The 12,633-nt window shown below is 45.0% G+C and overlaps 1 protein-coding gene across 2 annotated transcripts in view; it reads right to left on the bottom strand.

The window, feature by feature from the left end:
• aff2 (AF4/FMR2 family, member 2) overlaps positions 1-5,061 on the bottom strand; it is a 225,188-nt gene extending 220,127 nt beyond the window's left edge. For both annotated transcript variants that reach the window (XM_017423101.3, XM_037977386.1), the window contains exon 1: positions 4,822-5,061. In XM_017423101.3, coding sequence (XP_017278590.1) covers positions 4,822-4,874 — 53 coding nt within the window. In that variant the 5' untranslated portion in view covers positions 4,875-5,061. The remainder of the gene's footprint in view (positions 1-4,821) is intronic.
• Between the last annotated feature and the right edge of the window lie 7,572 nt (positions 5,062-12,633).

The following is a 12,633-nucleotide window of genomic DNA, read 5'->3' as shown; positions in this document are numbered from 1 at the left end:
ACCAGCTGCAGTTTTTAGGACTAGTTGAAGTGGCAGCAGAAGTACTACGGTTTCAAATAATACCACAGGTAATGGTTCTGGCATTGCTTTAAAAAGTACACAGTTTTTCCAACCCTTCCTGTTTGTACATCAAATAAAACAAACCGTTTCCACAAAGAAGCATATTTTATTCATGAGGCTGTTAATAACCTTTATATTTTCTTCAGCCAACAGCAGGAGTTGGGGCGCCGACATGAAGCGAAATAAACTGGATCCAGATCAAAATGATGACGTTACACCTTACAGTGCAAAAGTCTTAAGCCACCGCTCATTTCTTTACCTTTTTTTTTTATTTCTATTTTTTTTTTGGCTCCCAAGCAAAAAAAACGTTTTTCTTTTGACAAATTGTGAACAGCTCCTACTCAAGATTTCCCAAAAAGGTTAAAAAAAAAAAAGTCTGGCACCTTTGAGGGGGAAAAAAAAAAAAAAAAGAAATACTAAAAATGAAAACAAAAGAAATGAATTTTGTCTCAAGTAACGACAGACGGGTTTTCTCGTCACTACCCTCCTCTGAAAGTGATTAAAAAGATTCTGTCAGCTAAACTATCAGGCTCTTCGTGTTTTGATCTTCTGTCTAATTTGATGTTTCACAGTAATTTCCACGCTATCTTCTCTCTAATGATGCTTTTCTTCAGCGAGATCCAAACTTCCCATTGGGCTCACATGACAGCGCTGGTGTGATGGAGCGGTAGCAGTGGGAGGTGGTGGTGGGGGAGGGGTTACATGTGCAGACACCCTGAGCTTGTAGCTGAGCCCCGAACAGCTCCTCTCCACCAGCAGGGGGTTAAGTACCTTGCTCCGGGGCCCTTCCCTTCTGTCTGCTGAGGGACAACAGTGTGTCACTTTCTCCCCCGCTCAGGCTCCCCACTGGAATACGGCTTCAAAATAGCAACACGGTTGCCAAGTTATTGTGTTCCTGAGGTGGACTGCTTCACGGGCCGCGCCGCCTCCAATCCTCCTCACAATCTCAGAGCACGAGAAAAAGAAAATATAAGCAGCATGCAGGGGAACAACTCACAATGTCTTACTATTACGAATCATTTTTTAAGATTCGTTAATCCACGGTGGAATTACCGTATGCCATACATATCCTGAGGCCAGAACTGAGCAGATAAGCATTTGGACAGCTGCTTTCCTCTTCCAAAACACTGCAAAATTCTGATTAAAAAAAAGTCTTATAGCCACAGTTTTAGTCAAACATTCCCACTGCTGGCATTGTTTCTTTCCAGCCACACAAACCTGGACAACTCAGACTCCACAGGTAGGATTCTGCTAACTTAAAAAAGAGGATTTTTAGTCAAAATAAGTAGCCATCAAGTCATACAACACAGAAGCTGAGATGGGATTTTTCTCAAGCTCACAAGACTACCATTCTGCTATCTTAAGGACGAAACTACTTAGGTTTTCTAGGTAGTTTCGTCTCATTATTTCAAGATGCTAAGAGAAGAGTGTGGACTTAGTCATGGTGCCGTGATCTCCAGCTCTCACTGGAGCAGTTCACAGCTGAGTGTGAAGCAGCTGGGATGAAGATCAGCACCTCTAAATCTGAGGCCGTGGTCCTCAGTCGGAAAAGGGAGGACTGCTCTCTCCATGTTGAGATGGATGGATGGATGGATGGATGGATGGATGGATGGATGGATGGATGGATGGATGGATGGATGGATGGATGGATGGATGGATGGATGGATGGATGGATGGATGGATGGATGGATGGATGGATGGATGGATGGATGGATGGACGTTGAAGGGCATCAGTTCAGCTACTGCCTGAAACTCCAACATCCATCAACATTCTTCTCTAAAGCCCAATAGTAATCGATAACTTCCTGATAAAACAGGAAGAGAAGTGTGGAGTCTTTAGAAATAAGAAGAGTTGGCAGAAATTTGGGAAAGTTTGGACCGCTCAAAACTTAGACTGTGACACCATCTAAGTCGGCGGCTAAAACCTTCCAAAACCCTAAAACTTCATCGAAGTGTCTGTTCAGTCACGTAAAATCCACCTTTTCCAGACCCGTTTAAACAGGGCTGGATTTTCTCTCTCGTTTTTACTAAAATCCTGTTGTTGTATATGGGGACCTCTTCCAGTTTTTTGTGAATTTCACCTACGTTTTATGATGTACTGACACCAAAAGTTAAACCACTCTTTACCTGGGCAAGACTTCTAGAGATCTGAAAAAAAAAAAAAAGCTGCAGGAAATTAAACCAAATCAAAATCGGTGATGCAAACATTAGAATAACGGCATAGAACAACATTTTTTTAGGCATTAATACTACTTAATTGTTTTATTTTTCTTGAATTTTGGTTTAAAGCCGATCATCTGAGACAACGTAGTCTCAATAAACGACTCCAACTTCTTAACCGGCACTTTAATTTTTGCTGCAAATCTGCGACTGTAAAACGGCTCAAACCAGCGTGCCGTTCGGAGCTCAGCTGTCAGGACGTTGAAGAGAGTCAGAAATCAAGATGGTAGCTGGTTTAAACACCACACAGAAATGTGGATACATGCGAGCTGATGTTTCCAGCCTGTCTCTGAAGCGCGCGAGACTGCGAACGTCGCAGTGCAGGACGGTGAGTTCGGCTAAAAAGAGGGGAAAGTCGGGCCGTTCATTAAACTCTGAAGAAGTGGATTTTTCAAGCTCATTAGCGATGTGCTGCGAAGACACCAGTCGACTTTGTGCCACCATCTGCTCGGCTGTAATGAGTTCTGTGCTGCATGTGCTGCAGACAGCGATCAGAAAGTACGGCGTCGCAGCCGCTCTGCTGGACAAACTGTGATGACACCATTTCCAAAGAACCTCGAGCATCTTTTCTTTTCTTTTCTTTTATGTTCGGTTAAAAGGAGACAAAATAAAATAAAAAATACAACCATTCCCACGTTGAGCTGTATATCTTGATCAGCTGATGCAGGGTCAGCTTAGTGAAAATGTGTTAATAAAACCAGGCTCCACGTTTAAAGTGAAGGGTAGGGAGGGGTGAAATATGAGGATGGAACCCCCGACACTGAAAATCTGACAAAATGCTTCGTAATTTCAAAGTGTCTGCTCCTTCCTTTTAACAAAGCCCCTGTGGCGGAATGCTAAACCGCACTGAGAAGCAAGCTCGTCTTCACCTTCTCACAGATCGGAACAATATTCCACAACTGTTTCAGGTTCTGACCCACACACACACACACACAAACCAAAAACAGCAGCAGAGACCTGCAACCCCCTCGGAGTGCACAAAAACAAGCATCCAACGAAGGCCGAGCAGCCTCAGCCTTTAACGAAGAACTGTTATCGAAGCGTGGCTGCTGGCAGATTACAAATCATCTTTACGTTTCAGTTATTTAAGACCCCTCGACCCACAGTGGGGTCCCAACCCCGACTTTGGGAACCCCTGGTCTGACTAATAAAAGGTCTACACCGATATAGCCTCACCGGGTGGGGTGTTGTAAAGATTCACAGTGTCTCTGTCACTCTCACACACAGACAGTTCCTGTCTTTTTATTATATATTTACACTCCATATATGAGCACTTTTATACTCTCGAGCCTATCAGTGTGTGTGTGTGTGTGTGTGTGTGAGGGGTGGGTCAGCGTCTCGCTCCGAGGACACACTTCGTCACACAGCAGAGGCCGGGGGAATCGAACCTGCAATTTCTCGATCTGAAGACAGTCTCCATCCAATACTGTTTAACAGTTTTATTTATGAAAATAAAAAGACAAACTTTTTTTTGTTGTTTCTTTGCGGTCAAGCTTTAGAATCGTAAAGTAAGGAGTGTTCGCACGCCACTTCCTTGATGCTCCTCCTGTACCTGTGTTTTAACCAGCTTCACTTTAACGTCTTCTACGGCTGCATGTGTTACCTGAGCGTCATGGACCGGGCACTGTGCATTCACACTATGGGGCAAATAAATGAGATTCTGTGTCGTTCTATTCTAGAAACAGAGGAATGTTCTCAAACCTCTGCACCCTCACTTCCTGTCGTCGACCTACGACAGCACTTTCTGCTGCGATGATCTTGGGTTTTTAGAAAATAAAAGGCTGTTTTCAAAATGCAAATATCCACTTAGCAAAACAAGGTTGATGCTTATTTTGTCAGCGACTTAACTGGACCATTTAACCCTGAGACAACTTTTTTTTTTTTTTTTAAAAGGAGGTTTTATGTCTAGCAGCAAAGGTGACGGGTTATCCAGCTACCAGTGCATGGTAAGAGATACAAACGTTTAATTTAGTGTGTTTAATAACATCTTAGAGGAGCGAGGGGGGCAGAGATTTGGAGGCACCTCATAAATCATCTCAGCCTAACTTCAGCCTGTCATTAAGCTCCCCCCGTGAGTGCGTCCCATAAATCACAACACCTGTGGTGCAGCTTCACCCGCAGCCCGACCGACCCGGCGGAGCGCCGGCAGAGAGGGAGGGAGCGAAACTTGGCCGTCTGCTTCACCTGGACCCCGGTCACAGCCGGGCCGAGCCTTTCATCCCACAAAGACACCGGAAATTTAAGGAGGATAAAACAGAAAGAAAGCGTCGTGCTGCGCTGTGCGCGCGCACGCACGCGCGTGTGGTTACGTATCCCTGCCTCTCGGTTCGTCTCCAGCTCGTATAAAGGGTGACAGCAAGAATAAATAAATTAAATAAATAAATAAAGCCCGGTTCGTGTCTCCGTTAGCTGCCCCCCCCCAACCTCAGCACACCAAGCTGGGTGTGGGGGGGTGTTGACCTCAAACGTCCCGCTCCACGTTCACCGCGCGCGCGCCGCGGACAGTTCATCAAACAGATAACAAAAGCGGCGGGGACTCACCAGGGCTGCTCGAGCTCCCAGTCCCGGAGAAAGTCGAATTCAAAGAGCTCCATGGCCGCTTCGCCTGGCGCCGGTAAAAGAAAAAAATCCAGAGCTGGTGCTGCGTGGTTCTACATGGGCTGCTGATATTGACAGAGCGCGCGTGTGCGTGCGCGCGCGTGCGGGAGAGAGCGAGAGAGAGAGAGAGAGAGAGAGAGCGAGAGAGAGAGAGGGGGAGAGAGACGAGCTGCTGCCGCTGCCAGGAAGCTGCTACGTGGTCGAAGCAAGCTGACAGCCAGGCAGAGGTGGAGGGAGGGGGGGAGAACACACACACACACACACACACACAGTCTCACACTCACATATTCACTGGAAACATGTTCCACTGTTTATGTAACGCACGTCTTACTAAAATAAAACTTCCTAAACCCTTCAAAAAGTAGGCTGTGACGTATGAAAATGTGTGTGTGTGTGTGTGTCATGGTCATTTATTCTAATCAGTCAAGAAAACCCACGATTGAGGAGTAAAATTTACATAGTTAAAAGCGTCGTCCGGTCGACTTTGGTTTGATTATCTAATAGTTATCAGCTGTTAACCGTATCAGCTGTGATATGGGTACAGAGAAAGACTTCATCCAGGCTAGGCTAACGGTTAGCCAAACGGCGCCTTTTTAAAATTTTAATTCAGGCTTATAAAACAACTCTGGCTCAAAAACGACACCGCGGTGAAAGAGCGCTACATTAGCTAACGGTAAACCCCTACGCTTTTACGCCGACACTGTTTTCTCAACCGAACAAGGTCCGTGTTGCTCCGTGAACATACACGAATACAGCCGAGCAAACTTTTGGACTAATCAGGCTTGATACAAAAACTTTTGAGAAAGAGTTGTTTCAAAATAATGAAAAACAATAAAAATAAAAAAAGGTCCTCGTTTGGCTAGTCATTAGCCTAGCCTGGTTGAAGACTGTTGCCTCTGTCTCCACACTCTGTTCTCTATGACTGATATCCCGGCTGATAAGAGACTAACTATTGCTAACTGTTTGACTAAACATTACCTCAAAGTTGACTGAACTATCTCTTTAAAGGTGCCAGTGCATAAAAATTAGCGAGAGTAGCATTTCTGAACTCTCACACCAGAGTAAACTGATCAACAGTTTCAGACTCTGACATTTGTTTAATCACACATGGATTGTTTATATTTTTTCCTCTGAATCACAAACTGATCTCAGGCTGTCTGCCTGTAAGCAGCTCAGACCTTTTAATGACAGCACACAATTGCGTCACGTTTGAAGTAAAACTTCCTGTTTCTCATCTCCTTCTCTGTGGAGATGTCCTACTCTCCATTTGCCTTTCTTTTAAAATTAAAAATAGTTAGAACCGCTGCTGGCAAAAGATCCTGTTTTTTTGCCATGAAGCCAGTCCACCACAGTAACGAGGGTCGGAGCGGTGCTTCTCTTTGAAGTGATCCGAACCCGACTTCTGGTAGTAATTCACACATCGGAGCTCATGGATCCAAATCTGAGGAAGGATTTTATCTTTCAGGAAGCCAAAAAATTAAACTACAGTGGTATTTTCTGGCCGGTACGAACAATTAATTCCAACAAACTGAACTATATTGTACCTGTATTTATCCACTCACTGATGAATGGCTGAATGCTGTGAACCTCACTGGCTATGTGGACATCACGCATCCGGGGGGGGGAGAGAACTCGCGTTCTTTCATAAATTAGCTTTTTTGGCAAATAAAAAGGTAATAATGACAGTTGAGATTCTGTAAAAGAGAAAAGGTCTTATCTGAATGAGACGCGGGTGAGAGAGCTCTCAGTTTAGGAACAAAAAAAAAAGATTTCTGTTCATGACCAAGCTATCAGAAGAGCAAATGTTTGCCAAGTTAACTCACGATGGTTCACCTGCAAGTTCAAGCACACTCATTTACAGTTCACTGTAGATTCCTGCAAAGCCTCGCCTCCCCGTCCCATCCGACAGTTATTTATTTCGTCGAGAGATTTCCTTTATCGGAGACTGTTTGTTTCAACGTGGTCAACGGTTTCGCGGGACCTTGCGGAATTTTGGACTCGTCAGCATACAAAAAAATAAATAAATAAATGCTCTTGTGTTGCTCCTGTTGCTGAGTGGAGATGAGCCTGGCTACTGTCCAAATAGGAGAGAGCTAATCATTGTCTGCTTCAGAGAAAACTGTAGCTCGGAGGGTCATAAAGACATTTTTATGGTTTACAATGAAATAGAATCAAACATCTGATGGATGAGATGCCTGTCTGTCTGATTTATTTCAGTTTCTTTTGTCAGAAATATTTGCCATTTTCTGTTTTGATTGAGAAGTTTTACTTGTGACTCTGCTTATATGTCCGTCCATCCGTCCATCCATCCATCCATTATCTAAAACTGGGTCAAAGAGGCAACAGTTTAAGACCTCCTCCAGCTCATCCATTGTGATTCAGAGGCATTCCCAGGCCACCTGTGATATCTGACCTCCACAAGCCTGGGTCTGCCTTCCCTTCCATTCAGAGGGACCCAGAAGGCATCCTTACCAGAAACTCCGTTAACTGATGAGGAAGGTTAAGTCTCTCTACTCCGAGCCGCTCCTAAATCGCTAATCTCCTCACCCAATCTCTAAAAGGTGAGTCTTTGAGAAGGAAGCTCATTTTAAATCACTTGTATTTGTAATTTCATTCTTTGAGTCATTCATGATTATGAGTGATTATAAAGTCAACTTTCTCTTCACCTCAGCGGCTCAGTACAGTGTCTGTATCTCTACAGATTTCGCTCTAACTGCTCCAGTAGCTCAATCCCGACCTGGAGGTGGCAATCCACCCTTCTCCAGCTGAGGTCGATGCTGATTTTTTATCTCGACCGCTTCGCACTCTCGGTGCTCACCGGAGGTCCCCGGCTTGGCGAGCCCAATGCGCAGCCGTGTCGTCTGCGAGACGCGGCGATGGAGCCCAAAGCTTCCTGGACTGGAGACCTCCTGTGCTGCGGCTGTGCCTGGAAAACTTCTGTCTATAAACGGCGTAAACAGAATCAGTGACAAAAGGCAACCTTGGTGGAGTCCAACACATACTGGGAGCAAATCAGACTTTTTGCTGGCAATGGCAGGCTCTCGCTCCGATTGTGTGGGGACTGAATGGCCCTCTGCAGGGGGGACCAAAAACCCCTGGCAACCATTCTAAGGTGTCCAAGTGACTGTACAGAAATGCTAAATATGCTCACAAATTTGGACATTTTCAGCTTTGTACCTGGCATTGCAGGACGCTACTTCCTTAAAGCAACTCACCAATTTGGGCGGTTCAACTTGTACTAAACAGTGTTCGAAAGGCAAGGATGTTTAAGGTGTTCAGCAGGATGTATTTTTGCTGAGTGTCATTCAGCGGCTGTCTACTGACAAGCTTGCTAACCGTGCTGTGTTTACAGCTGATTGACTGAAGCATTAACCCTTTCTGAGCTGGGTTACACTTGACTCCCGCAGCAGATTGTGTGGGATTTATTTTTAATTTCAGATCTTTAGGGTCGAGGGGGATCTTTACTCAAACAAGACATGATCCGGGAACTCCTACTCTAACGACTTCTACTCAAGCAATTAACAAAAACTCACTTTTTTTTAAAAAATGTATTTTGTTTTTTTAACAGTTATAGTTATTTGTTTAATGTAATTGTTTAGAGCATTACAGGTTTAGGTTAGTATTCTTATGGCGTTCTCCCTAAATATCTCCACAGGGGGTAATGCTAGAGTGGCAACACATTGACACACACCTGGGTTTGACTCTCACCTCGGACCTTTCTGTGTGGAGTTTGTATGTCCTCCCCATCATGAGTGGGTTTTATCCAGATATTACACCCCCCCAGTCCAAAAACATGCATGTCAGGCCGATTTTAAATAAACCTCAGTTGTGAATGTGGGGTTCTGTGGTTGTTGGTCTCAGTGGTGGCTCTGCGATGACCTGTCCAAGGTGTACCCAGTCTCTCACTTGTTCACTGCTGGAGATAGACGCCAATTCAATTCTGTTCTGTTTTTTGGGGGTTTTTTTGTTTTTTTTCCAGCGCCAAGTCACAACAAAGTCCTCTAAGGGCACTGAGAAAAAAAAAAAAAGAAAAAAGTATGAATAGCAGCAATAATTGCATTTACAAACATCTAGAGAGAGTAAAGACAACTGAGTGAGAAAATGTGGTCAGTTCGTCCAAGGGCAATAATTCCATTTCCTTATTGGGGGGGGGGGGCAATAAACAGGGAGATTTATTAAGATCAATTTTGGGGAGGACACCAAACGTACAATCAGCTGCATGTAGAACAGATGGAACCCTTAATACTACTATATGCTACTACCAATTACTGCTATAAAACTGGTTAATAACTTAGGAGTTGAACTGGAAAGGCCAAATGTATTTAATATTTATATTATTTGTAATATACATGTTAACAGTGTCTCTTAAATATTTTTAATGTGTTCACTCGTCAGGTGAATTATGGCAAGGAAGTGTATGGGTGCAGCTTTCTTCACTCTAAAGATTGTTGAGAATCATGTTGAATTTGGCATTAGATATTTTTCAGTTTTATATACATGTAGACTGTTTAGTTTTTATAACTTTTTATTAGTGTTTTAAAAATGCCAGGTGACGTCAATGTAAACATGGCATTGAGTAAAATTTTTTTATTTTTTTTTTATTTTAAACAGTCTACAGTATTTTTAGGACCACGTTTTTCCAACTATGAAACAAGCTCTGTTGTTCCTACTAGTAACTTTTCGTGGAAACCAGTTTTTCGTGCTAGCTCCACCGCTCCGGTCCTCAAGCAGCTTCCCAAACATCTCTGTGTTGCTTTAAGCAGCCGGCAAGGCTGCGATGGACCAAACCTTAGGTTTTTTTCCCCGTAGAAATGACACCTGGACCGATCCTTCTGTGTGCTCTCAGACCCCAGCTGGCTGAGGCAGACAGCCGCTCATCCTGGTCCTGGTTCTGGTTCTGCTGGACGTTTCTTCCTGTTAAAAGGGACTTTTTGTTTCCACTGTCGCCAACATGCTGCACAGGATGGGAGACTGTAACAACATGACAATTCAACGCAACCTGCTGGCTCCCTTACAGATAACGTTTACTGATTGTCTGTTATAACATATCTGACTGGACTGTGTTATCGGAGGAATGACCTGCCTGTATTTATAACTTGGACTTGTTTGAGTTCTGTCGTACTACCAGTTCTGTTGTGAGCTGGTGCTATGTGAATGCAGCCGAATCTTTTTGTCTTTTTGAAGACTCACGTTCAGATTTTATTTTTTAATTTATTTGTTTTCCATTGCTGGTGTAATTCCTTTCGATGTGGAGCCGTGTGCTAATTAGAAACCTGGAACGGGTCCCGGTAATTGCACATCATCCTCTAACAAATGTTAGGCAGTCGGGCCGTCTGGTAAAAACCATGGCTTCGCTTTTCGTCTTGTCTTGGTGGTTATTTGCTTGTTTTCTGAGGCGCGCACGTCAGCGAGCAGGGACGCCTTTGCGCCGTGGCGTCAAGGTTCTGGTTCTGGAGCCAAAATGAGCAGTAGCCGTAGCCTCCGGTGCAGATGCACTGTTTGCATCCTTCCCGTTGCTGTATTTAAAGTGTTGGATTCCTTGTCAGGTTGAGCATCCTTTCCCCCCGAGGGTATGGACGCCGTCGCTTCCTGTTCGACGACCCCCCCTCCCCCTCCCACCCCGCGTGGATCTGGACTGTCTGCTGACGGCCCTAACGAGCTCCGCAGCCCGCCTCTCCAGTCCGGCAACACGAGAGAACTCTGTTCCTGGGAACCAAAAGGTCTTTGGTCCAGATGGTCCCAGAGCTGCTCCTGTCATCCCCGTCCCCCTTTTTTTTTTTTTTTTTGTCCTCTTTCTCAACCGCATCACCTTTCATTCAGATCAGCTGTGGGAACAGCGTGTTCAAAAAAGAAAAACTCACTTTGGCAGCTCCCTGTCCTCCTTTTGCACGTTCTCTGCAACACATGCCCGGCGGCACGTTTGACTGTTTTTTGGCGCCTTCGCTGCAAATAATGACAGAGCAGATGGCTGGAAGTTCTTCCACGCCAGCGTGTGCGCGAGCCGTCACCGCGTTGTTGGGTTGTCGCGTCCTGTCTTGCATGTTTGCGACCCTTCCCCTTTGTTGGGGGGAGAAAGTCCAAACCCATCTGAAGATGTGATGTGCTGTGTGTGTGTGTGTGTCTGGTCCGGGGGGCAACATGCCAGCACTGCTCTGCATCACAACAGAGGAGAGGAGAGATTTAACCACACACAGAGAGAGGAATTAAACATCTTATTATTGCACGATTGTCTGTTTTTTAAAAGCCTTGATCAGTTCCAGCCTCACAAGCATTCCCAAACAAACACACACACACACACACACACATACACACAAATTCAAATAATTTGACAGCAATTCAAGCACCTGGGGAAGGAGACGGCTTCTTGTGTAAGGAATGCTGTCCAAAACTAGGTCAGACACCGGCTGGAGTAAGAAAGAGGAAAGGACAGGAAGACCCACTGTTCATGACAAACACAAAAACAACAAAATAAAACGCTGTTAAAGGACACGTTATTAGAGGAGTGGGTGGTGGGGAGGCAGAGATGCGCGTGAGGAAAAGTGTAATTAAGGGCAAATACAGGGAGCTAAACACGTCATTTCATTTCCCGCTCGCAGCACACACTTCATCAGCAGAGGAGCTGCTTGTTTGGAGGTTTTAATTGTTATTGTTCCTGTCTGCTGCGGCGCTGCCGAAGCCGAAGCCGTGCCAGCAATTTAAACAGTAACACTGCGAGCCGGGAGGCTTCCGAGCACGCGCACGCGCGCGCGCACACACACACAAAGCTGGAGGAAGAAAAAAAAAAACACAAACTGATAAAATAGTCAGGAAGGACCAAGTTCTCAGCTTTGAGCTCATTATACTTGCTGTGTATCTTGTAGAAGTTGAGAAGTGCATGTCATGAATTTTCAATGCGCGGCCGGGCCTCTCTCTCTTCTTCTCTCTCTCTCTCCTCTGCCTGGATGAGGCCCGAGCGGGAAACGCGGAGCCTGCGCGGCGCCACAGCTCCCCCATGTGGCTGATAGCTGGTACTGCACCCGTAGGTGACCTGCCGCCTCTGAACCCTCAGTGTGTCTGTGTGCAGGAAGTGTGTATGTTCTCAATAATAAAAAAGAAAGGCCTAGATTTTCTTTGAGGGAATGCGTGTCACCCGCCTTGTTTCATGCAGGAGTTTGAGTCTAAGATCATTCTCTAGATCAGAGGTCCCCAACCCCAAGGCGGCGGACCGGTACTGGTCCGTGGGTCATTTGGTACCGGGCTGCACAGAAAGAATAATTAATTTACAGTATTTCCGTATATATATATTTTTTTCTGGAGTCTGAACGACATTTATTTTGAAAAATGACTGGACTCTCTCCTCTCCGTCCGTCTATGACTCACTCTTGATGCGTGTCAGAACGCTTATCGAGGTCACGTGATCCGTTACCGCTAAAAACAAACCCACAAGCAGCAAAATGAGTAAAAAACAAACGTCTCTGGAAGCCCTAGATGGGACCGTCTGGTTACTGAGAAACGAGCTCAGGGCTCCCACTGATTCAGAGTTATGGTGAGTTGTATTCTTTGTGCTCTTTATATTTGTGATGTCTCTTATTTTGAAGGGCGTGTTTAAACACAGAGAACATCAGGGGGAGGAGAGACTGTTATTCATGTTGATAACACAACACCAGGACGCAGCTAACAAAGCTGCGAGGACACGTTGGATTTATGTTTATTATGGTTTAAAAAATACCCCCGTTTTCATGCCGGTCGTATCATTTTATTTTGTTGTATTTATCC

The sequence above is a fragment of the Kryptolebias marmoratus genome, linkage group LG9 (genome assembly GCF_001649575.2).
Source record: "Kryptolebias marmoratus isolate JLee-2015 linkage group LG9, ASM164957v2, whole genome shotgun sequence".
Taxonomy (NCBI): domain Eukaryota; kingdom Metazoa; phylum Chordata; class Actinopteri; order Cyprinodontiformes; family Rivulidae; genus Kryptolebias; species Kryptolebias marmoratus.
Note: the sequence above shows the minus strand (reverse complement) of the source record. Positions and strands in the feature narration are given on the sequence as shown.